General features: G+C 46.1%; 2 protein-coding genes across 2 annotated transcripts; both read left to right on the top strand.

Annotated features, from left to right (window-relative positions):
- Positions 1–251: 251 nt before the first annotated feature.
- On the top strand, positions 252–2,255 carry LOC149328207 (uncharacterized). Its single transcript, XM_089558933.1, has one exon. The coding sequence runs from the start codon at positions 252–254 to the stop codon at positions 2,253–2,255; it is 2,004 nt and encodes a 667-aa protein (XP_089415059.1).
- A 1,700-nt stretch (positions 2,256–3,955) lies between these two features.
- Positions 3,956–14,538, top strand: LOC149328206 (uncharacterized). The gene is made up of 7 exons (XM_089558932.1): positions 3,956–4,142; positions 4,883–5,104; positions 6,481–6,579; positions 9,708–9,922; positions 10,016–10,175; positions 10,279–10,500; positions 14,507–14,538. Exons 1-7 carry the CDS (start codon positions 3,956–3,958, stop codon positions 14,536–14,538), a joined length of 1,137 nt encoding a protein of 378 aa, XP_089415058.1.
- The last annotated feature ends 11,654 nt before the right edge of the window (positions 14,539–26,192 follow it).

Below are 26,192 nucleotides of genomic sequence, written 5' to 3'. Positions count from 1 at the left end.
GATCTCCCCAATCTGTGTCGGTGGTTTGTTACATAACATTTACGCCTTGAAGCAAAGCTAAGGCGACGTCCTCTGCAGTCCTGCTGCACTCGGAGCACATCAGCCCAAGCTCGCAAACAGCGCATCCAGCGATGTGAGTCCCTTTCCGATCGTCGTCTAGACGCGGGCTCGTTTAGAGCTGAAGCAAATTTAGTTGGTTCTCGGACGCTATTTTTTTCTTTACACAGCACGTCAAGTCATTGCAGACAGAAATGAAGCGCTGTAGGCGCCCTATACATGAGCTCAGCAAGCGACAGGTTAAGAGAAGAGTAGCCGAGAGTATTCAAAACCATCTTGCATGCATGCTTCCGACCGCCTTGCATTCCATACAAAGGAGCGGAAATGCTAGAGAACAAGCTGAAGACAGTAATCTTGACACTGCAGCTCCAAATGCTTTGGATGAGTCAGGAGCCATCGACTCTGTAGAACCTAGCTGCAGCTCAGAGGCTGGAGGAATTAAAGATAACATGCTAATCACAAGTGAAGAACAGCCAAGCCTAGTCAGCGAACTGACAGCATGGGCCCGTGATACAAAAGCTTGCGCATCACACGTTACCTTGCTTCTCAAAGTATTAAAGAGGCATGGTCACCCTGAACTTCCTGGTGATGCGAGAACACTCCTTAGAACGCCAAGGTCTTGCAACGTCAAAGAGATGGGATCTGGACTGTATCACTACTTTCGAATCAAAACAACCTTACAACAACTTATGAGAAGTGGCAGCATCACTGGAGACACAATTTCACTTCTGGTCAACATTGATGGGCTCCCCATATCGAAAAGTTCAACAAAACAGTTCTGGCCCATATTGGCATCAGTTGCAGAAAATGACAAGCTAAAGCCGTTTGTCATAGCTTTGTTTGTAGGCAGTGCAAAACCCCACAGCGTGCACGAATACCTTGATGATTTCATTGCTGAGATGAGTATGTTGCAAACAGAAGGAATAAGTGAAGGCGGACAAAAGTGCGCAGTCAAACTGCATGCATTCATTTGTGATGCGCCAGCGAGGGCATTTTTGAAGTGCATCAAGGGCCATGGTGGGTACTACAGTTGCGAAAAATGTACTCAGGAGGGAACCTTTTCCGCAAGAGCCAGGAAAGTTATCCTCCCAGAGGTCAGTTGTCCACTAAGAACAAACGAATCTTTCCGAAACCAGCAGCAGAAGGAACACCATCACCAACAATCTCCACTACTTGCTTTGCAGATTGGCATGGTGAGTGATTTCCCACTAGAGTACATGCACCTCGTCTGCTTAGGGGCAATGCGGAGGCTTCTCCACTACTGGGTGCAGGGAGGGCCACACAAGGCAAACTTGCCAGCACGTCTTCAGATTGCCATTTCAGGAATGCTAATGGAGCTGCAAAAGTACACACCTCAAGAAATGTCCCGCAAGCCAAGAAGCCTCTGTGAATTGGAAAGATGGAAAGCCACTGAGTTCAGAAACTTCCTCTTCTACTTTGGTCCTGTAGTACTGAAGAACAACGTCGAGAAGCGCTACTACAATCATTTCATGAAGCTTTGTGTAGCAGTGTCCATCCTGGCAAGCCCTGGACTTTGCCAATCAAAGTTAAATGTAGCAGAGCACCTCCTCAGAGAATTTGTTATGGATGCTGAGAGCCTGTATGGTGAAGGAATTTACGTATATAACATACATTCTCTAGTGCACCTTCCTGCTGATGTGAAGAAGTATGGACATATTGATTCCTTTTCTGCATTTCGTTTCGAGAACTTCTTGGGTGAACTGAAGCAGGACCTGAAGTCAGCAAACCGGCCACTGCAACAAATTATCAGGCGTTTTTATCAACGACATCAGCTCCCCAGAGCATGCCCAGTTAGACAAGCAAGTTTGCACAAGCCACACGATTCTGGCCCTACACCGCCAAGATTCACTGGTGAACAATTTCGCAAAATTGCTCTGCCAGATATGGTTGTTGAAATTAATGCTGCTGATTCGTGCCTTCTTATGGAAGATGGCAATGTGGTTGTTGCAACAAATGTTCTATCCCATGATGGAGACATTGAGATCTGTGGAAGATTTTTCACACAGCTCTCCAACTTCCACCAAGGCACTGCAGACACAACTGAACTGCATCATTACAAGGCTTCTGGCCTCTCGCCCACAAGTGCTGTGTGGTCTGTCAAGCAGATCAGATCAAAGTGTTGCCGGTTTCCTTGTGGACATGGTTTTGTGGTCATCCCACTGCTGCACACAACTTAATTTGGCCTCCATCCCCTGTAAGGTGACTTGTACGCTCTGTTGTAACACTGCTGTCAGACACATGCAGAACAGTCACAACTATTGTATGCTCTAATGCTGCTATGCATGGTGTAGTACAGTTTCTGAATTACCAGCTGGGATAACTACCATTTGCATTGGACCATCCTCCAAATCTACTGGACAGCCTCCTGCCTCCTCTGCTGTTGAAAAGAAACAGCCTCAAAGGCAATGGTTAGGATATTTCCTGCGTGCAATGAAGAAAAATGAGAGGGATTCAAAGCTGCTGAACAAAATGTGGAGCGAAAGCTTTGCCTGCGGGCGATTGAGTGTTTCACCGAACACAACCAACCTGCGCTCTGTTGAACGCATCAAAGTTAACGGCCGTTCCATGGTGAACCCACCTTCACGCTCTAAGCGTGCGATGCCGGCAGACGCTTTCCTGCTCGGTCAGCTCTCCGCAGCAGCACGTGCGTCCGCAGTGTGGAAACTACCCTTCTCCTCCTCTCCACTCCGGTGCGCGCATCTATTGGGATGCCACTACCGTCCTTCTCCTCTCTGCGATGAGCACCACATACCTGACGACTCATTGGGTGAGCCACGAACGATTTGCACATGCACAGAGAGGCTGCATAACGAGGCACGTGAAGTCACAAGTTGGCCCAGCAGCGGAACACCTGTGGAAAGGCGCAGCTAGTTGCCATGGTCATGGTGCATGTGCAGTTGTGGCCTCGGTTAGACACGGCAAAACTCGCTTCTACTAGCCTAGTGTAGATTTCGCTACAAAAAATGAAAGCAGGCATCATGAAATTGAGTTTCATGATAGTTTCCAATAGCAGCAACGGCAGCAGGATTTTGGCTGATGATCCCACTAATACAAGGACAGCTTCTGCACAGGACCACATGCGCCTAGCATTCTTTGGATAAAATTACCTCAAAGACCCATTTCCAAGCACATGATTATTCAGAGGATGGCACACTCTACAACACAGGTAAACATATGTTTTTCTAAGAACAATGAAACACATTGCCATAACCTCTTAGTGACCTTGGGCTAACCAGGAAAAATGCACAGCCCCTTCTGCGCGAAACACTGGCTGTGTTAACGTGCGGGAGGCATCCCGTAGAAAATTGCATACTCCTTGCTCTCACATTGCAAAATTTGAAACTTATGTCACAGAAGCTCAGAAAATTGGGGACCTCTGCCAAACATCATTTCCTCTCTGTGCAATTGGCCACAGGCACATAAAAACATCTTGTAAAATGTCACTGATGATACATGAGGAGTAGAGCATTGTTGTAGCTGAGGTGCTTCACAAGGGGCATACATTTAATGTATGCCCCTTACTGTATTCTTAATGTATTTAATGTATTCTCCAGTGTACAAGGGGCACTGGAGAATACACGTTTGCAAAGAGACTGCACATATATGTTAAGACATTGCTTACGTTAGGTTGCATACTTTATTTCAATTCAAATAATACGCAACTTACACATACTGCTATGTTGTTAAGCTCGTGACTTTTTCATTTACTTAAGGTAAAAGAAATTCCACGCCCTCACAGAGGGTCCGTGAGCAAGAAGAGCAAAAAGCAGTGCATCAGAAGAGCAAAAACAAAATATAACAAAATACTTCAGAGTATGACACTCAATTGTTGCACTTGGCAGCTTTTTTTGACAATGGTCTAAATTTTGCTTTTCAGATGTTCTCAGTAGTACACTTCACAGACTCCAATGACATTGCTACACTACCATCAGCTTGGGTTCATAAAAACAAAGCCTTCTGGCCACCTTTCAAGAGTTTGGCGAAAGTAAATGCTGCCATCAAGCACCAAAGGCAGCATGACACACAATGGCAACAGTCTGCCTGCAGAGTCCTGTCGACCACAGGTAAGTATAGAATGCGATAGAAATGTCATTATTCAAAGATTACCTTTTTGCTACCTCAGAATGTAACACTACCCAAAACTGTCCAGCTTTAGAAGGCAATAAGTTTGCTCATGCCAAATTAGCTTCCTCTTATTTTATGTGCAACCTGGCGGTGACCAGTCAGTGACCTGCCAGAGAGCAGTCCAAGAGAGGCAACACGAAGGCACCCAGCTGCAATTTCATTTGAGACTGACAAGCAGATGCTACAGTAAAATGTACAGACAGTGCACTAGCACGTGTGCCAGGGTGTTTCAGCTTGCATCTGACATCACCAGGCCTGAGTAGCAAAAGCTGCAGAATACTGCTTGTGAGCACTTATTAAAATTATAAAAAGTTCTCAATTCGCACAAATGCATTTTGTGAAGTTACAATGTGAAGAAAAAAAAATTGGGTGCGTGAAAGCCTCAGTTGCTGCTTGAGGCCTGGTGCATATACCTGTGTGTTTTGTTGTAAGCTACTGTAAATCAGTAGCCATGGCACTATATCGCTGCTAGGTCAGGTGATGCATACAGCGCTTAGTATGGCTAATAGTTATCTCCTGATTGGAAGTATTCACAAGAGCCACTAAAATGGACAACAGTTTAATAAGCTACCCTTTTACACCTCTATTTCGTTTTCTGCTGTTTGAGCACCTTATATGCATATGTGCTAATACTGTCAAACAACTTTGCTGTATACTGCTACTGACTTTCTGTTTGCAGACAGCTATGAAGTCGCACGTAGACGGGCTTTAAGGGCTGAAGATCAATCGGACTTGACATCAGAACCAGAACCAGTGAAGAGGACACGGCGACCATCGAAGCAGCTCGAAGATTTCACTTCAGGAAGTGACACGTCACAATATGACAGCAGCCAAAAATCTTCCGATGATGATTGCACAGAGTTCCTCACACAGCCGCCAAAGCCACCAGCACCAAAAAATAGTGAGGCTTACTGTTACTCCAGCGTCATGGAAATGTTACTTATAATTCGGTGCAGTTTGCGTTTTACATTACATGATTGAAGCAGTTGTAAAAGTATCAATAATTATTGAAGCAAAGCGAATGTCTAAATGACAGGGCCAGTGTTGGGTATCTCAGTCTAAATGGTAAAGTAAAAAAATAGTGTATTCACAGATGAGATTGCGTACAAATCAGAAACAAAGATGAAGAAGGTCTACTGTCATGACAGCTGCACACACACATGTACTACCTGGTTCTTGTTCATATAAAAAATTCAGGGGGGCACTTTGCTGACCTAAAGCGTAGCCATTAGCACGCTCGGCTGCGGAACGGAAGGGTGGTGGTTCGAATCCCATCGTGCACAAAGGTTTTTTTCTGGTCTGACTAGATAAGCGTGACACCTCTGATGACAACGTTCTGTCGACAATGATGCGGCATTAAAGGTGTTCGCCTTAAAAAGCACATAAAACAATTGCTGCTTACGTTGTCACCAAGACGTCCAAGCGTATGCCCCGAAGCTTTGGCGTCACACGTTCTGGGACAGGTTACACATGCAGCCAGATGCATTCATATTTATGGCAGTTTTTTGGCTGTGTAGTGCTCACCTCATTTTCTCTACCAGTTTCTTACCTTCATGCGTAGCAACGTAAACTCACAGTTATCATTCTTGTGCACAACACTAATCCGTAACTATTCTAGTTAACTGCATTAACTGCATTGCAGCATGCCTCACAACTTGCGGCCAGCCCCGCCATCTCGTGGCTTGTGTTGCATTGGATTGGATTGCTTGCAGCACAGACTGATGCACTGCATCCAGTCCAGATATTAACTCTATGAGTCCAGCAGCCTGAATGCTTGCTTGGACACAAGTGCAACATTAGCTGCACGGTTCACCCATTGAAACATTTAGTGTCACTGCCGTCAATGGAGTACAGCACAGCTCTTTTTTTTCTCAGCTACGTCAACAAAAGAAATTTACCACTGGTTCCAGTTGCAGTTTCGTTTTGGCGGCGATTTCGATTTGATTTCGGGATGATTGTCAATGCAAGCGAGATCACAGATTGAAAACATTTCAGTTACCACAAGTCAGCAGTACAGGAAGAAACAACCCTGCCAGCACTCATGGTGTAGAGAGCAAACATATTTTCAGTTACGGGTCTGTATAGTTTTTAAGCAGCATTGTATTGAAACGAACTGTTCATAGTAGATGTCTGAATGAAAAAGTACCTTAGATATAGCACATATATGCATTACTGAGACATAAATGAAGTCTGTCAATAATTTTACAAATGCAGCTAGTATCCCTTACATTTCAAAGACGGTCACAATTAATAACAATACTTATACCGTGCTTGCAGGTCATGTCTCTCAACCAGATCAACCCTCTGCGTCCACTTGTAAACCAGGAAGACCAAGTAGTATGCTTTCTAACAATGACAGTCATCCATCCGAGGCAGGTAAGTGAACTCTTCTTTTCTACCAAATTAATAAGGTACACAGTTTAAACTGCATGCAGAGATATTTTTGCACATGACTTGTATGTTCTGCTGCTGTAATAAATTTGTTTTCCATTCAGAACAACCGGAAGCCTATCAATGGAGCTAGCACTTGAACACCCTGCAGTGAAAAAAATCATACATATTTTAATTTCGCTGAAACGCCAGCTGTTCAATTGTGCTTCTATACCGGGTGTCCCAGCTAACTTGAACCAAGGGTTTAAAAATGAAATATTGGAGTCAGGAGAGTGAAACTACCTGCATATTGGTGATAGGCATTTGGCGCACCACGGGAAATTTTTTGTATCGCAATTACTTAACTAGTAATTAAGATAATTTTTTTAAATTTTTTAATATTGACTTTAGACACTAAATGTGATTCGCAAAGTTGGAGAGCACTTTCAGAAACCCGCATTCCATTATTCGCCATAAAGAAAACCTTACGTGTACCTCTTTTTCCGAGCTCGAAAGAAAGCCCGCGAAATACAAAAAAAATCACGTGACGAGCACATTTGCGCGTCGCGATCGTGCTGCTCTCAACCGTGCTTTCAGTGAACGAAATCAGCTCCGGCCTTTATTCGACGGCCCCGTTGCAGCGGCAGGCCGATATCTTGGCGGGGGTTTTTCGTCCGCGTCAGCTAGTTGGCACCCGGCGACGACGACTTAGTCCCAATCTGATAAGATACTGAGATGGCGAGTCTGCTTTGTCACTCAGAAGCAAAAGAGAAATACAGGGAATAATGTTTCGCCGCGAGGTGTTGGCGGCTGTGTGTTGCAGTTTCCTAATGAGGATTTTGAAAGCTGGAAGCAGCGGTGAAGCACAGTTTGTCGTGTGCTCTTCTTATGCCACTCTCATGCGAGACTGAATCTTTGGTGTAGTGATTACTAGCACTGCAGACATGCCGTTTACAAATGAAGAGAAAGCAGACATGGTTCTGGCTCTAGGTGCATGTCATGGGAACAGAAGGCGCGCTGCAGACCTTATGCAACAATGGCACCCAGGCAGGCGGCCAAGTTCAGTAACGATCCTGCGTGCCTTCGAGACGCTGCGACGGATGGGCAGTTTTACGTCCACACGACACAGAGCACCTGTTTTTGACGAGGACTTCGAGACGCATATTTTATCGCTGTTCGCTCTGGAACCCCAAGCAAGCGTGCGCAGCGTGAGCGAGGATACCGGAGTCTCCAGGTCATCAGTTTGGCGAATACTGCGCAAACACCGCCTGCATCCGTACCACGTACAGCTTCATCAAAATCTGTTGCCACGGGACTTCCAAAACAGGACCGATTTTGCTAATTGGATTCTGATAAAGATGCAGGACGACCCGGATTTTTTGAACAAAGTGATATGGAGTGACGAAGCTAGTTTTTCGCGCAATTCACAGGTGAACCTGCACAATGCTCATTACTGGAGCGATTCAAATCCCTACTGGGTTTTACAGACGCAGCACCAGTACCAGTGGTCATTTAGTGTTTGGTGTGGACTTTTCGACGGTAGTTTGATCGGGCCTGTGTTTTTCGACCAGACGCTGACAGCAGATCGCTACACCAATGATATCCTCAGAGGACCCGTTGACGACTTCCTTTCGGATCTACCGCTCGCCAGGGCCACAAATGTGTGGTTTCAACACGATGGCGCCCCCGCGCACAGCAGCGCCAAGGCTCGGACCTGGCTCGACGCAGCGTTCCCGCAGAAATGGATAGGACGACTAGGTCCCGTGAACTGGCCAGCCAGGTCTCCTGATATGACACCTCTGGACTACTTTTTGTGGGGTCATATCAAGGACAAGGTGTACAGCACACCAACTTCCACACCGCAAGACCTTAAAGACAAAATAACGGAAGTCTGTTTAAACATGCCTGAGGCTGTCATACGAAATGCAACGGCTGATTTGGTTACAAGATGCCATAGCTGTATCGTCGCACAAGGTGACCTATTCGAGCACTTTTTATAATTGGTAAGAAACCGAAATGAAATGGAGTCAGGACAACCGCATGCCACGGCTGTCATCGCCGCACAGCCAAGCCATAAACCGCCACTTTTATTTTCTTTGCAACTGGCAAATAAAACTCCTCTCATTTGAAAACTTCGAGCTTGGCAGTCTTTATCGCGACTGCAAAGCGCAGCGCACTCGCTGCAATTTACACCGTCACGCGCGAACTGGCTGACACGGCCGAAGAAACCACCACCAAGATATCGGCCTGCCTCTGAAACGGGGCCGCCGAATGAATACCGGAGCTGATTTCGTTCACTGAAAGCACGGTTGAGAGCAGCACGATCGCGGCGCGCGAATGCGCTCGTCACGTGGTTTTTTTTTGTATTTCGCGGGCTTTCTTTCGAGCTCGAAAAAAGAGGTACACGTAAGGTTTTCTTTATGGCGAATAATGAAATGGGGGTTTCTGAAAGTGCTCTCCAACTTTGCGAATCACACTTAGTGTCTAAAGTCAATATTAAAAATTTAAAAAAAATTATTTTAATTACTAGTTAAGTAATTGCAATACAAAAAATTTCCTGTGGTGCGCCAAATGCCTGTCACCAATATGCAGGTAGTTTCACTCTCCTGACCCCAATATTTCATTTTTAAACCCTTGGTTCAAGTTAGCTGGGACACCCGGTATAATTGCATGCGCATCACTTTTTGCAATCCTGTAAATATTCTTGAGGTCAATTCTTTGTACTGTTATTGAATTATTTCTTTTTCTGTAGTGCAGCCCAGTGCCTTCATGATAGGCGCTGCACACTATATTTTTCTTGTTTTTCTTTATGTCACCAAAATTAGGTTATCAGACAGAACAGTGAAAATACGGACTGTTAATTGCTTACAGAAATGAACACTTGTCTGATATCCTCGCATTAAAATGGACGTACAGTAGCATTGCTTAGAATGGGAGCATGAAACCTTCATCCTAGTTCATAATTTATTTATCCCTGTCTATATATATATATATATATATATATATATATATATATATATATATATATATATATATATATAGATATATATATATATATATATATTACATTTAAGTTTGCTTCAACTTTATCTGAAACTTACACATCGCACACTTGCATCCTTTCCCTTTTCTAGCTGTGGTCAAAATTCTCCGGGAGCTTGAGCACATCAAGGTGGAGCAAGCACGACAGGCAGCTGTGCTTGCAAAAATAGCTGCGAAAATCATTACTGAAGTAGATTCTGCAGACACGGTTGCGCCAGACGACCTGCCTGTGTATCCAGTGAAGACACTGGAAGAACTTGACAGCCTGGAGGCAAGCACAAAAGATGCGGCAACCTTTGCTGCACTAGTAAGTTAAATATCCTCAGCATCTTACTCTTACCCAAAAATAATAGATGGGATTTGACATGTTTGCATTGTGTGATTGCTTCCTTACTTTCAGGTGAAGACCCTAATCCAGATTGGTGGAACTGATGTTGCCACCACAACAAGGCGAGTGTTCAAAAAATTAGTTTCTGATGACGTTGCTGTGCAATACAACTGGACAGGAAGAAAAGGCAAAAAAAGAGCCGAAAAACTGGCCATCATCCGCCTTGTATTCGGTAAGAGTATACCCACACTGCACTGACACTGTTATTTTTTTTTCTATAACAGCACTTGTGTACCTAGAGTGCTGGTCCTGATCATTGCAAACATTGTTTGCAGCTGCTGTCCGGGTAACCCGCAGTGCTACAGACGATGAGATGGCACGCACACTCGCTGACTGGCTGCGCTTTAGCAACGCACGGCTCACTGCAGCCAAGGCAAGGAACAATCTCACTTGTGCATGCATACTAATGGGGCAGTATAAAGCAGCTGTCTTTGGAAGCAAACATGTGGTTGTGATAACTGGCAGAAACAGTTTGGAAAATTCATATATGGGTCATTGTTCGCGACATTTTCAAGCTCCTGGTACACAAATATCACCTGGCATTTCTTTGTTACGCAAAAAAAAATCACCACTTTTCATCATGAACAGGTGTTACCTAAAACTCACACTTGCTATTCAGAGAGAGATCACATTTGCTGACAGCCCACCATGCTTAGATGTTCTATGTTAAGCATTGCAGGTCACTTGCATGCAAGTATGACAAGGTTTAGTATGCGCGTCATTTGGTTCTACTCGTTTCCGTCTGCAGTGTGATTTGGCCACTGCTGAATACTGCACCACCGCCTCCACTTGTGTTTTTGGCTGCACAATGTGACAGCTGTGCCTTTTATGATTTTGACATATCTTTGGCAGCAAGAGACATTTTCATTGCTGACAAGGTCACAGTGAAAACTTGCACAGCAAAACTGGCTCAGCTGATTCACTCCTGTGTTCAACTTTCACTTGGTGGTTTGAGAAGACTGGGCACTTGCTTTTTTGCATCTGTACTTTTACACTTTTACACGAAAAGAGTATATTGCTGTGCTTGTTTCTATAAGCATGCTTGGATGCATGCATGCATATTATATATATGCATGCCTCATGCATAACCTTCTCATGCAGGTCCCTTAAGAGTATGTTTTATGAAGCTTTCACTCTGATAATAAGGGGCTAAGGGGCACAGGTTTTTTTCCCCCAATACTATTGCTCAGCCATAACAAATGAATAACAAGCTAATTTTGCTGCTCCAATGCTTATGCTACGCTAATGTGAACCTCATTTTTTTTACCACTGACAGACCGAAATATTAACCTGACCCTGATCAATCCTTAAAAAGCACTAGTGCTTAGCAGTTGAACTAGAGCCTGCTTACATTGACACACAGGTATGAGAATCAATAAGGTTGTCATGTTGCTGTCATCATTCTCTTTTTTTTCTACAGATGAAAAAGGTGTGATCCAGAGGTGTGTGTGCTCCAGGAAGGAACAGAGATTTTTCTTGCTGACTCCTGCTGGTTCCTGTTTTTCAAAGCTTATCGTAATTTTTTCAGTCTGTAAGTCTTATGTATATATTTTGTACGGTACGTTCTTGTTTTTATAACTTACAGCAAAACTGTTATTACAGCTTACAGTACATCTATTCACCAGCCTACCTGCTTGTACGCATTTTTGGACATTTTTCAGTTCAGTACTGTTCAGAACGACAGCATATTGCACTTAGTTTTTTGGTTCCTGTTCTACAAAGTTTATTGTCATTCTTTCAGTCTGTAAGCCCTGCGTATATATTCTGTATGGTACGTTCTTGTTTGTATAACTTACAGCAAACCTATTATTATAGCTTACAGTATTTTGTTTAGCATGTCTGCTTGTTTATGCGCATTTTTGGACATTTTTCACTTCACAACAGCATATTACACTTAATTTTTCATTTGTATATGATCTAGCAATAAAAATTTCTACAACATTCGCTGCAGACTGAACTTACTTCAAATAATTGCATGTAGTTTCCTGTGGTTATACTAATACTCTACCTACTGTGAATAGAGTGTGCTAATGCTTCAATATATGCTGCAAATAGGTACCTATTGCTGAAGCCATCGAATTGCTGGCAAGTACACTTAGTCAGAACGTGACATCAAATATCACTCTATATAAATATCACTCATATCACATGGGCATAGGTGATGCCATGCCCATTTTGCATGCCTGAGAAGTATGAACTCAAGGCCACAGTGCATGATGCCTTTATCTGATTAATATAGCACAGCTTATGGTGGTCTTGAAAGGTTTTAAACATTTCGTAGTTTTTTACGTGTTTCACTAACATTTTCTTGAGCGTTTAGCGAACACTTCATAGAGGTTTCAGGTAAGTAGTGCGACTGTTGCTACACTGTTTTTTAAGCGTTCATTCATTACATTATCATAACGTTCTCCTCACGTTACACATACGTAGTAAAACTGTATATGAGCTGTTAGTGAAACGTTATAGCAACGTTTATTAGTAACGTTACAGAAACGCTACAAAAAAATGACGCTAACCACCTAGTAATAACGTTAGGCTCAAACAAAAATTTAACGTTATGATAACGTTTCTGTGCTACCTGGGGAGCTCGGAATAGCGAAGTGCGTGTTTTTTGTGCAAAATGTACAATCACTTAACCGAACCGCGATGAGGCATGGCAGTGCTGTGTATGAGAGCGAGAAGGTATAGCTGTGTGGCTACTCTCTGACGCCTGGCGTCGAGTTCAGGAAAGAGGATGAAGCTCTGAGACTTCACGCGACGTTGCGCTTGCACAGCGGTGAGATGGACGGTGCGGTTGACTGGCCATTCGAGCAAACAATCAAGCTGGCCGTGATTCAACCCAAACAACAGAAAGAACGGGTGTTTCAAGAGAAAGTTACCCGTTCTCTTGAGTATTATCATAGACCCGCTGAAGAAAGCAGGTCGACTGCTTCCCGGAGTAAACAGTCGCTCGACGTAGCAGATCTTAACAACCAAGGCTACATGGAGGATAATAAGCTTCGGATAAAGTATGAGCTGCTTCCATAACGAGCGCATGGAAAAAGCCAGGTTTTATGGGGTTTAAATTTATAGTTGACAGAAGTAATTCAGGGCTGTGTGTTATATTGCCTTCGTTTTCGAATCATTCTTACCTTGCAGTCGCGTATGCGGACGTCAGGTTTTAGTATTTTTCGGTGTGACACATATTGTCAAAAATATGTTTATTCCTACACGAGTGAAGTTCTGTTACGCGACGCGCTCTAATACCATGAATAAAATGTGCTGCAAAAGCCGCCTCGTTCCTTGATTACCCAATTCGGTACCTTCTTTTAATAGCCCCCAGCTTCTCCAAATTTGAGCTTCTAGGATTAATACTAGCATCTACCGATTGGGCACTCTATAGTTAGCCCCCTAAAGTTTATGGTGCTTCCATTCTTAAGATTTTCCTTTCGGAAATTATAGGCAATTTTGCAGCTGGTAAATAACATTGGAGAACAATAGCTCTCACGGATGCTAGATTCAGAATATTTCCCCGGAAGTCTATATGTTGACATTGCTTTAAAATTCAAAGGGGCCTATTGGGTACTTCCGGAGTGAATGAAACAAGTTGCCCGTTGTGTTGTGGAATGTCAGTTCAAGGCAATAATCCGAGCTTTGCTGTCGGACTTGTGTCATGCTTAGTGCTGAGTAGCTCTCCCCATCTTTTTCTTCTTTCGTTTATTATTTTTTTTTGTCGGAACTCTGGCTGGTTTGAATGCAGAATCGACTCTTTTTTTTCCCGCCGTTCATTTTGTCTTGTTCAAATCTTTATAGCATGCATTATTATAGACGTGTGTGTATGTATCCCCCCTGAAGGTATGCCTTCACGGCGCAGCAGGAATTCTAAAAAACTACTGGGGGCACTTCAGTATCCTGACGTGCTACGAATGCAAAAGCATTGTACACTACTGCTGTATTCGTTGGTGCGTTTTTGGAATGATTGTCTGTGGTAATTTGCGCCTTTGTGTAACTAAGATCGCGTTGGCCACCAAAGCGCGTCACTCGGAGTTCCGAGGGTTAATGCCGATATGTGCAGAATTGGCCATTCTCGACTTATCATTAATAGATTGCGCAAGTCTTCATACAGCACTACCAGCGCAGTGGCGCAGCGGTTAAGCAATGCGCCACTGCATTCGCAGGTGCCTGTTCCTGTCGCAGCCACCAAAATGGAGTGCATAACCAATGTTTTTCTTCCCGAACAGCTGCTCGCGCAGGTAATGCGACACTCCTCCCAACTTACCCGAGCTTACTCGAGTTACCAGCTGAGCTTATCCGAGCTCCCTCCCATTGGCTGCAGCTTACGAGGCGCGTCTGCGCACTTACTGGACCTTACTCGAGCTTACCCGTGTCACTTTGTGGACACGAAGTGTGGACACTTTTATTAGGCCTGCGAATAAATACATAAATAAAGAAATACACAGATAAATAAAAATACAAGATTACCTTATGCAGTTCGGTTTCGGTGTCTGTTGGCTTCTGCAACAGATTCTGTGGCCTCAGACCATGAGAGGTCCTAGTTTCAGTTCGGGGCAGAAATACCTGAACATTATGCATTTGTTATGCCTCTAAAGCAATGGCACATATTCTGAATCCGTAGTGTCTTCCCATTTATAATCACGGGCCAAGGTTACACAAGACAAATTGCGAAAAATACTGCCCAGACGAGCACTACCCAACACAAACCCTACCTATCGCAAGCACTTTTTCAACTCTGAGTGCTATTTTTAGAACTTCCCATGTAGGGTATGTGCAAACTTCGCCCAGAGTCTTTCTTACCACGGACTCCAATTACTATATGAGTACGCATCCACGGCAGCTTCCGACATCTGTGAAGCTGATCATGCCCCAAATGTGAACGAAAGAAGCTACTGCCAGTGAAGCTGACAGCTCGGCGGGATAACAGAGATGAAGAGGTTTAATGGCGTTACTGCAACAATTATTTCGTTCATCCTTCAATCTGTATCAACCACTGAAAGCAGACAGATGACTACGTGCATTTCTGCAAAAACATGTGGCGATTCTTTTTCCCACGGATGAGGCAGATCGGTTTTAAAACCTTACGTCAAAGACTGAATTCTAAGTCTATCGCAGTTTGGCAGCATATCTATGGTTTGTGCTCGAAATTCTTGACGGCGTAATAAAGCAACAATATCGTGGAAGCAGGATGATTTGACAATAATAAATAAACCGCCAGAACTTGCAGGTTAGCTCCTTTAAAACAGAATTCCTGAAGACTTAATTAGGGCCCCATTCAAAGACCAATGCGCGTCATTTCAATGCATGGCCGCTAGTCTATATGCGACAAAGATTCAAACGCATTCCAGTCTACTGTTTTTGTGAGTTCTTTAAGAAATAATCGTTCAACACTAAGATTCGCATTTGGTTGCTGAATATGGTCAATCAAATGCGACAATAGCTCCCTTTTAGCTCGGTTTCATGTGGAATGTTTTCCTTGGGAACCTACTGATCGTCTGTTTACACCGATTGTATAAAATTGTTGCCTGTCCTTAGGCATGCGGGCGCTGTATTCATGTGTTGGGTCATTGCGCATCGACGGAGTTCTATACATAGCACCTAAAAAATACCTGAGTGCGCATCGACGGAGTTCTATACGTAGCACCTAAAAAATACCTGATTGCGCATCGACGGAGTTCTATACATAGCACCTAAAAAATACCTGACGCCAAAATTCAGAGTGCGCTGCAACCCCCCCCCCCCCCCCGCCCGTTGCTCCTCTTTCCTGCTTCACAGTCTTAATTGATACATGCGCAGGGAAAGGGAACGCAGCGGCGCATAAAAAAATCCCCACATCAATATTCATCTCGCGCGGTCGACGTCAAATTGGTCTGCCTAGAGGTGGCGCTCGCGTAAGTCCGGCTTTGCTGGTTCTTAGAAGCCTCAGCCCTGAAAGCTTGGGAGGCACTGGTGAAGTCAGTCCAGCGTCTCGTGGTGTTCACCAAGTGCCACCGAGTCTGGTGTTCAGCTGTCTCTGTCCGGAGACCTTCTGCGTCCTTCTTGAAGTCAGTTGGCGTTTCGGTGCCGTTGTAATACAGCCTCATTGGCTGCTCCTTCAGGCGACGTGGATGCTTCACCTTGCTCTCGCAGACGCCCACGCACTCTTCCATAGTGTCGAATCTGCATTTAATTCATCCAAGAGCAGGCGCTCCAGTTAGTGCTACGCCAAGGTGTAAAAATACGCAGATGCAAATCAAGCCCTCAAGATGTCGCAACATGTAAGCATTTTCGGGAAGAGAATCAAAATACCATCATGCGGTAGTTTTGTATTTTCTTTTTCTATTTCACTGTTTGAAACGATCTTACGCAACATGACGTCGCTCCTTTCCTACTGTGTCCAGCCGGGATAAGGCGGGAGCGTGTCAGCTCCGGTTATATGGGGAGAGAAATGTAGAGCCGCTGTGTTAGTCTTTGCGCATAAAAGTTTGCTGCTGGAGTGAACACCTTACCGTTGCGGCTTTGAATTGAACTTGGCCGTTCTTCTATGCTCCAGTTTTGTGCGGGATTCTCGTGGGTGATGGTGTTCGCAGGGTAGAAGTGGAAGGATGGTTGGTGGGTAGGGGCTTCTGGTGAGCGGTGTTAGGTGGATATTGGTGGCCGCGCTTACGTTGAGTGGGGATAGGTTGCTTGGCGGCGGAACGCAACTGCTGGGCGATGTAAGTGCGTGATGGGCAAGGATGGGTGATTAGTGGCAGCCGCTTTTTAGAGGGTCGAAAGGGATCGGAAAAGGGTTGGAGGTGGCCTTGAGGGTAGGGGAATCACGAAAAAACACATGGATATAAATGTAATGCGCCCTGATAGATTGCAATGTTTCCCGTTTCGGGAAACAGTGAGCCTAGCGTGTACGCTAGATGCAATTGCATTCTTTCGCTGAGCATCAATAACGACTTGAGCTGTTATGTGGGTATCGGTCTACTATAAGCCCGAGAGAAACTGTGGAAAAAGCCATTATACATTGATGCTGCTGGAGGAAAACTAGGTATTAGTTGTTTACACTACTGGTGTTTTCAACTCGATTAACTTGAAAAGCAGATGCACATAATAGCTAAAATAGAAAGCCTAGAGCATACCTTCAGGTGTATTTTCATTGCCGCAAAGTACTACTTTCCAAACGTCAATAATTATAGTCGCTAATTTGGGCTATTTAATCAAAGCGAAATTAAATATTAGTACTCCATTCTAAGAGTGAACAGCGCCCTCATATATCTGTTTTCGTATAGCTGCGTGCTGCTTTACGTAAACTGTTTTGCTGCTTTAGCTCTTTGCTAATAAAGTGCGCTCATGTAGCATCCCGAAGCCTTTTTTTTCCCAACATGGATGTTATGCAGGGAAGTGAGAATTGTGACACTAAGCAACTTTTGTTTGGGCTTTATGGTTAATGTGAAAGTAATGTGAGAACGGTAGGACCAACGGGAACGGAAAAGACAAGCAAACGATACGAACAGCGCTGTTCTTATCTTTTGTGTGTATTTTATGTTCCAGTTAATCGCTTCGTCTTCATATTACGATTGTGGCGCCAGCCTTCAAGCTCAAGGAGAACTCTGCAGGCGAAATTTCAGCACCGCTGGAAAGATCTCACAAGGTCCGCAGAGTGTTACGACTCGCCTTCGTCCTGGGGAAGACGACGACATGGCAGCAGCGAAACGCCGACAAACCCCGAGACGCGCGTTGGGTGAACGCCTGGATGGCCACGGAAGCCGCGTCCGTCTGCCCGGTTGAGCGAGCGTTTCCCGTACACCGAGTGGGAACGCGCGTTCGAAATGCGCGCGAACGCCGCTCATGGACATTTCGGCGTCTGCGCTACGTGGTTGGCATCGTTCCCCTCTCCCAGCGCGTGACGACGGCGTGATCTCTCGGGAGTGAGTGAGTGCGTGCGTGTCGGTGATTGGTGCCAGTGAAACCCGGCCCCCATCTAGGGACCCTAGGGAAGAGAACTCTTAAAAAGCCGGCAGCGGCACGGCCGAAGAGCTCTTTGTCATCATGGTCTTGTGTTGAGCTGTCATGATGCAGCGTTCCTGCAGCTCACTTGTAAATATTCCTGTATAAATTCCTCTTCATTGCCTTTTCCCAACAGCCTCGTCACAGGCGTCCCTCATTTTGCTCTCCGGGGCACGTCCATGCTACCTCGTCCCTAACAAACTGGTGGCAGCGGTGGGGTGCTGCTACCTCGTCCCTAACAAACTGGTTGGCAGCGGTGGGGTGCGAATCGTCGGACGCCGGCGGAGAGTTGCGGACAACGGGACGCTGAGCAGCAGAACGGCGAGTCGGGGGCAGTGCAACGAGCCCTGTGTGTTGACTGGTTGCCTGCAGCGGACCGACTGCGCTGGATTCTTGGCTGCGAGGTTTGGTGAGTGCGGGACTTTCTTCTGCTGAGTTTTGCCAGGCTTTTGTTAGTGTCGGGAACAGAGCTGGTGATTGGGTTGTCGTTGCTGCTGGGTTAGTTGCAGCAAGACAATAGCGGGCAGTAGAGAAGCAGCACTCGGAGCAGCCATGGATTTGAAGACGCTGCGCAAACCAAAGTTACTGGAGCTTGCGAAAGAGTTGGGTCTGGAGGTATCAGACAAACTCAGAAAACCAGAACTGCTGAAGGCTATTCTTGCGTTGGAGGCTGAAGATGACGAGCTTGCGGAATGCCTTGAGACCATTGAGGAGAGGGAATTGGCAAAAAGAGAAAAAGAGGAACGCGAACGTAAAGAAAAGCAAGAGGAACGCGAACAGGAACGCGAAAGAGAGCTGCGCGAACAGGAACGCGAAAGAGAGCAGCGGCAACAGGAATACGAAAGAGAGATGCGGGAACTCACGCGTGAACTTAACACGCTCAGAAGTATTAGAACGCGATCTCGCTTAAGTGTTTTCAGAAAAGGCGAAAATTTCAGAACTTTTCTGGAAAATTTTGAAAGAATTTGCATGGAGGAGCAGCTAGACGAGGATTATTGGCCACTTGTGTTGATGGGATTCCTCCCATGTGAACCTTGTAATGTCTGGGCGAGGTTGTCTGACGAGGATGCCCACAACTATGCGATAACCAAAAGTGCGCTCCTCCGATACTTTCGAATTCCCGCGGAGGTAGATTTGGAAGGCCAAATTGACGGTGGTAAGCTACACCGTGAGAGTGTCAGGGACCGAGTTAGGAGCTCCGCTCAGTCGCCGGATGACACGAAGGCTGTGCAGAAGTGGCGGTATAGGACAGGTTTGGTCCAGGAAAGAAAGGCCACTTCGGCAGCGAGGACCGACGAGTTCGGTCGAAAAGCTAGCGAAGAGTGCAGATCCACAAGCCGTGAGGGCTTGGGGGATAATGTAGGCACTAAGGCTAGCAATGAGGAAGAGTGCAGAACCGCCAGCCATGAGGGCTCGGGCGATAATGTAGGCACTGCTAAAAATAAGGAAAGGGGCAATGCGTTTGTTTTGAGCCCAGAGAAGCATGCACTTTCCGGGAAGGAGGCTGATTGCTGCGATCGAGAAGGTAGTACCCAGGACAATAACGCTACGTTAGCCGAACAGCGTCTCATAGTTCAAGTTCCGGGCAAGAGCGTTAGGGTAATAGGATCGAACAGCAAGCCTCAGGAGGGCAAGTTGTTGCTCTCAGCAGAGAGTAATGGGAACCAAAAGCAAACTGTGAGTTGCAGGAATCCCATCGAAAACAAAGCCGAGCGACCTGCTTTGTTCGAGAGCACTGTCAGTGCTAATAAAGAAGCGGCCGTCTCTAACTTTGAGGCCGAGGCTATTTTGAAAAGTGAGGCTGGCGTTTTCTCTCAGGAAGAGAATAGTGTGCTCACCGGCCGGCGCAATGCGGGAATCAAGGGAGACATTTCTTCGATGCGGCCGGCGAACAATAGCAGCCCAAATTTGGAGACGTCGTTTTGCTTTAAAGAGATTGACCGCGAGTCAACCGAGTACTCCAGACGCGACAGGCGCCGAAAAAGGGCCAGACTGAGTGGGCGCGTTCAGAAAAAACGAAAGCCACCTGACCCATCGCGGCGACCCCGCGGTAGTTCTTGCAGGACGGTGGAACCTCACAGCGGGTCGCAGAGGACGCCCAGCTACCGCATAAAAGAACGCCGCAGAACGCGTTCCAGTCGAAGGACACTGTTGAATCGAGTAAGGAGTTCTCGTAGGCGTTTCTTTCATGCGCGTCCGTCAACCCCTCGCATTCAAATGTTCAGACGCTACTTGGGTGTTGGAGACACGCGGCCGGTGTGCGAAACAAATCAATGTCGCGTGGCGTCTGAGGCTCGCAGGTGTCGAAGCGCAGTTAAGCCCTTCGAATTTTGTGAATTGTCGGCTGCTAAAGCCACTGTTGGTGTGCGTCCGCGCAGGGCGCGGTTGAAGAATAGGCGACCCCTTTGAGCCGCGGCGCGGCTCGCTAGCAGCGGATTCCGAGGATGTCTCTGCTGTTTGCTTTTTCTTTTTTTAAACCATTCCTGCAGACAAAAAGTTTGTAGAAAAAAAAAAGTTTTGAGCAGGAATAGGTTTCGGACGCGTTGTTTGCATTGAAAGCGTTTCTTTTGACAAAGATTTTGAAAAACGCACTAGTGGTGCCCATGTGTAGCAGCGTCCGCTAAAACGCGAAGTGCAAGCCAGACGGGCCATTTAGGCAACTAGCATAAGCGCCTGGAGTCGCTTGATTTTATGGCATTAGGAAAATTACTGTGACTTTGGTTTGGATGTTGAGCTAAGCTTTGCATGGTTATGCAACGTCACGGCAGTATCCTCCCATGCAGAATGGAGTGGAAACAAGTGCGTTCGTAATTGTCATGGTCATTACGAATCAAAATCATCACAAAAAGGGGAGTCTCAAAGGTAATGCCGATAACTTTAATTGAGGTCCCTAACACAAGAGTCAGCATCACAGTTGCAGTTTGCTGGTGATTTTTCTTCCTGATGTAGGATTTTGCACCTATTGGTTTCGTTTATTGTTTTAAATTGAGATGCGCTTTGTGGTATAATGTGCCGATTTGCGGGCATTTTCTCAGTGCTGCGGAACTACTCCCAGGGATTGATTGGGTTGGTAAGAGGGAAAGAGCCTGGCATCGCTTAGTGGGGATTGTGTCGTGCTTGCGGACTGAGCGGTTGGGTTTTCGGCGTGGTTCTAACGCTAGCGGAGCACGAGTCACTTTGCAGTGCCCTTTGGGAACCTGCACATGCGAAGGCAGACTTCGGGGTGCGCTGAGCTCCAGAACCGCCGAGAGAGAACCGACTGCAGTTGAGACCAGCCTCAAGCGACATCCCTCCGGACAGCGGATGCTGTCCCCTGTCCATCGGGATCTCCTTCCCCCGGCGGGGCAGTCTGTTACGACTCGCCTTCGTCCTGGGGAAGACGACGACATGGCAGCAGCGAAACGCCGACAAACCCCGAGACGCGCGTTGGGTGAACGCCTGGATGGCCACGGAAGCCGCGTCCGTCTGCCCGGTTGAGCGAGCGTTTCCCGTACACCGAGTGGGAACGCGCGTTCGAAATGCGCGCGAACGCCGCTCATGGACATTTCGGCGTCTGCGCTACGTGGTTGGCATCGTTCCCCTCTCCCAGCGCGTGACGACGGCGTGATCTCTCGGGAGTGAGTGAGTGCGTGCGTGTCGGTGATTGGTGCCAGTGAAACCCGGCCCCCATCTAGGGACCCTAGGGAAGAGAACTCTTAAAAAGCCGGCAGCGGCACGGCCGAAGAGCTCTTTGTCATCATGGTCTTGTGTTGAGCTGTCATGATGCAGCGTTCCTGCAGCTCACTTGTAAATATTCCTGTATAAATTCCTCTTCATTGCCTTTTCCCAACAGCCTCGTCACAGGCGTCCCTCATTTTGCTCTCCGGGGCACGTCCATGCTACCTCGTCCCTAACAAACTGGTGGCAGCGGTGGGATGCTGCTACCTCGTTTGTAACAAGAGTCAGGAACTAGTGGGTGAACGCAGAATCACCAGGAATGCACCTTAACTGCGATCAGGGATGTTCCACGTCGCTACCAAAGACTTCACCGAACTGAACAAATCTCCTTTTTCGGCCATCTTTCCTTCCCTCGGTTTTTCTAATCACTGAATTTTTCTGGTGTTTTGTTATGGATTTTTAAGAATACTTGTTTCATTGTCGTTATTCAGGAAAACGTGGATTAATTTGTGAATTTAATCGTGTTTTTGTTTTCTCTGTCTCCGTAATCCATGGATCACGCATTTTAAGCAGAGGTAAGCAGAGATAAAGTATGGTGCTCATCAACACTTAGAGCTCATAAAAAGTAAAGCCGGGAGGAGTCCAATTTCTAACTTAATTGAGACGTGATCTGCTCCTCAGTGAAAGAAAAGAAAATATGCGTTTAATTCACCTGCATGAATTTTTACTTTATACCTGTACTTGCCGAGTCAGCTCGAAACGGCTGCCGTCTTTCCAACTTAAACAGCCCATGCATCTTTATGCCGCCACCATTAATTGAAGAGCAAAGTACGAAGCATCGTTCGTCATGTGCTGCCTACATTTTCTTGTTTTGTTCGCACGGTTTGCCATTAAAACATGTCAACCAGCCAGGCCTGCTGTGAAATCTTACAAGCTTGAATACTATCTTGGGGCTTCCAATGAAATCATGACATTCCAAAATCTGATCCCCCCCCCCCCCCCCCCCCCCCCACGGTATCGTACATAGCTAGTCTGCGACAAGTGGATGTAGAGGCCCTGGTAGACAACAGTGAATATACTCTGAGCGCGAATTCGCGCAAAACAAATGATTTTAGGATTACTAAAAAAACGAGCAATGAAACCGCCTTTCTATCCCTTCTCTTCTTTGTAATATAGTTCGGCAGACAGCCTAAATATCGTCAGCGTCAATGGTTCGGTAAATTAACGGCTGTGATGTTGAATAACTGAGAGCTTATCGCGCGAACGCGCTCTAGATGCTGCATAAGCACACTGGAGCTGCGCGCAGTTCCTGTCATCGGAGCGATCTTGGAATATTTATCGCACCTCTCGGAAAATAACCGGCGCGGTAAGCAACGGCGAGATGCCACTGGCAATGGCTGTCGCGCTCTGCGAAGGCGCGAGGTCGATAGTAAGGAAATCGCGTGTGAGCTGCCACCGATAGCGGCATTGTCTCCCTTTCCCGCGCTTTTTCCTTCCTCACCGCCTTGCCCTGGATGATAATAACCGACAGCCGTAAATGCTTTTGGACGTAAAAATTTAACCAACTCGCAGAGAAACTCGTGGCGAACGGAAAGGAAATGTTAACTCGAATATCACTTCGCCTGATTTAGAAACACCAAGTTTCCAGATAAACTGAATAAAAGATTGGAGAGGACCTTTAAGCTCCGCCTTAAGGCAATGACGCGATACGGTATTGGGTTAGGCTATCCATTTTCAGCAGTTTGACACTTTTGAAGGCATTTTTTGCTTTTTATTTTGTTTCAAATAATCACTTCCTTAATTACACACCCCCCGTTTCCATTTTTTTCTTTCTTTAATTATTGAGTCAATTACAAAGATTTCATTAACTCCTCACCCCCTCTCACACAGCAACAACATAAATCACTAGAACCACAAATTACCATAGTTCGACTTTTTTTTACGCAGCCCCCAATTATTTCCGACCCGCGGTGCAGACCACAACTACGCCGTCAGCTTTCCGACCGAACGAGCTGAATACGCTATCGCGTGTGCGAAGTGGATGTAAAAAATGCGTTTATATGCTTTAAAGTATGGATATCCTTTTTGGCATAGAGCAGCGCTGTGTGTAGAGGAGATATGAAACTACCTTTTGCTTTCGTTGACGCAACGGTGCTCCTTGAGATGCTGGAACTCCGACTTGTGGCACCGCCTCACTACGTCAGAATGGACGTGCACGAAGTAGGGGTCGTTGAAGATATCATGAGGACAGACTTCGCCGGGCCCTTCTGGAAAGCAGCCCGGTAAGGGTGCGCGGCGGTTCACGCAGTTTGCGATGCACTCGTTCTCATCCCGGTTCTGGTGACGCCCGCTCGGGTTGCTGGGGCATGTGCTGTTCCTGAAGTACCACTCCACGCATTTGCTACTGGAACGCCGAGAAACGAAGGAAGAGTGAACATTAACACGCTGCCATGCTCGGGTACTTTAGGTCGCTATAATTTATGCTCCGAAAGACAAAATTCAAGCCTGCCCGTAATGAAACCAGGAAACTGGCGTGCCTCTTGATGGAGGTGTAAACTTGTCCTATTCTTGACAGCATGCGGTACCAAAACGTCCCGTGCCAACTGAGTTCAACAGAAGCTGTTATGATATATTCCAGTTTTTTGTACTGACAGGTTTCTAATGCGCAGTGTATACCAAATATGGCATTCAACAAAATGAAGCGTGAAGCATATAAATAAGTTCACCACCTCCAGTGCCATCTCGTTGGAATGGGAAGTGAGCAAATTGGCAGGACTACAAGTGAACAGTCAACAAAAGCACGACATAAGGAAAGGAAAAGCGCGAAAAAGTAATTCCAGTGTTTGTGTCCTTATTTTCGGGTTTTGATGCTCCTTCCTTGAGTACAACTATCTGGAAGCACCTTCACGCGAGAAATCATATTCTAGGGCGACTACTTACGTCTCCCTGTTGACGAACCACCACCTGTTGAAGAAGAAAGTACTCTTGCAGGGCGCAAATAGGCGATTCACTGTGAATATGTGTTTATGTCGTGGAATAGGTGCACAGTGTAGCTGGCACTGATCGAGGCTGGGGAACCGATTACCATTGGCGTAGCACACGAAGTGCTCGTCCTCGTGCGTCGAGACACACTTCATTTTCTTGAGGTTGTAGATGCACCCGACGTTGCTCTTCTCGCAATAGTGAAAGGGCTCGTTCACAGGCCGGCACTGCGGGGAAGCAAGCGGAAATTCTTCGTAGCTGCAACTAGAGCGTAGACGATGGGAGCCAAAATATTTTGCTCGCTGCGCCGTAAACTTCCAAAATTCAATAATAAACTTCCAATATGCAAATGCGACAAGTAACGAGTGCGTTTCGTATTACTCACCGGCATTTTCGGTTTGGTTGTAGTTGTGGTTGTTTTTCTGGTTGTGGTTGTAGTAGTTGTGGTAGTTGTAGATGTAGTTGTGGCAGTTGTAGATGTAGTGGTTCAGGTGGTAGTTGTTCTGGTTGTAGTAGTAGTGGATGTAGTAGATGGGGCAGTTTTCGTGGTTGCAGTCGTAGTGGGTGTAGTAGATGTGGTAGTTGTAATGGTTGTGTCGACACTGGTGATGGCCTTCGCGGCACTGCTTGTTGTAGCAAGAGTGGGACATTCGGATTGTGTGCTCCCTGGTGGCCTGGACACTTTGACCGTCGAAAAGGTAGTGCCGTTCCCTGCGAGTTTTGCCGCCAGGGCGGCCCGTGCAGCCATCGTGCCGATCACGAAGAGCACGAACAGCAATAGGAGCAGTGTGATCAGCAGGCGGATGCAGCAGGACTGCCAGACGCTGGACTGTTGCTGTCCACGGAGCACTGCAAGCGCGATTGAATATATGCAAGTTATATGCAGCATTAAACACAGTGTTCTCATAACAAGTTGTAAGAGCGCATACTACAAAGGGAAGGACGTGAAATTAACTTGCGCCGAATACACGTGAGAACAACGCTGAAGCGATCGAGGCAACTTGGTCGGGAGAATGTGCAATAAACCTGCTTGAAGCTGTGTCTGAGCTTTGAAAGACAATTAATATTTGGGAATGGAGGTTATTTTGAACAGTATTGAATTTTAATTAAGTATTTCACTCATTCGTTTGAAGATTGCCCTCTCATTTCGCTTCCGGCAAAAAACAGCTCCCGAGGCCAGGTTACAATTCCATGATGGCAAACAGGAGAACATAGTGCCTTCTTCAGAGTGCAAACTGAACAATTTAAATACAAAGCTCTAAAAAACTCGCAGGATTAAAATTTGCCGCACAGCATAGCCCTTTTTTGCTCGGCCGCAAAACGATTCAAAACCGAAAAGTGGTTTTATCTTTCCTTCATAGCATCTCTTTACGCGACGCAAACGGGGATGAATTGCAGAAAAACTTTCGAATCTAGAGTATAATAACGGCTGATAAGCTTCTTATTCGAGTCTGACTTAAATCCCTAAATACAAATCATGCAAAGCGCACTCGCGCCCCTTTTTCACACCTTTTCCGACAGAACATTCCTAAAGATATCTATTCACGAGTCTTTGCAAGCTGCGGGAACGTGCTCATTT

The sequence above is a fragment of the Amblyomma mixtum genome, chromosome 9 (genome assembly GCF_055824585.1).
Source record: "Amblyomma mixtum isolate Tamu chromosome 9, ASM5582458v1, whole genome shotgun sequence".
Classification (NCBI taxonomy): domain Eukaryota; kingdom Metazoa; phylum Arthropoda; class Arachnida; order Ixodida; family Ixodidae; genus Amblyomma; species Amblyomma mixtum.
The sequence above is the reverse complement of the archived record's forward strand: the minus strand, read 5'-3'. Positions and strand labels throughout refer to the sequence as shown.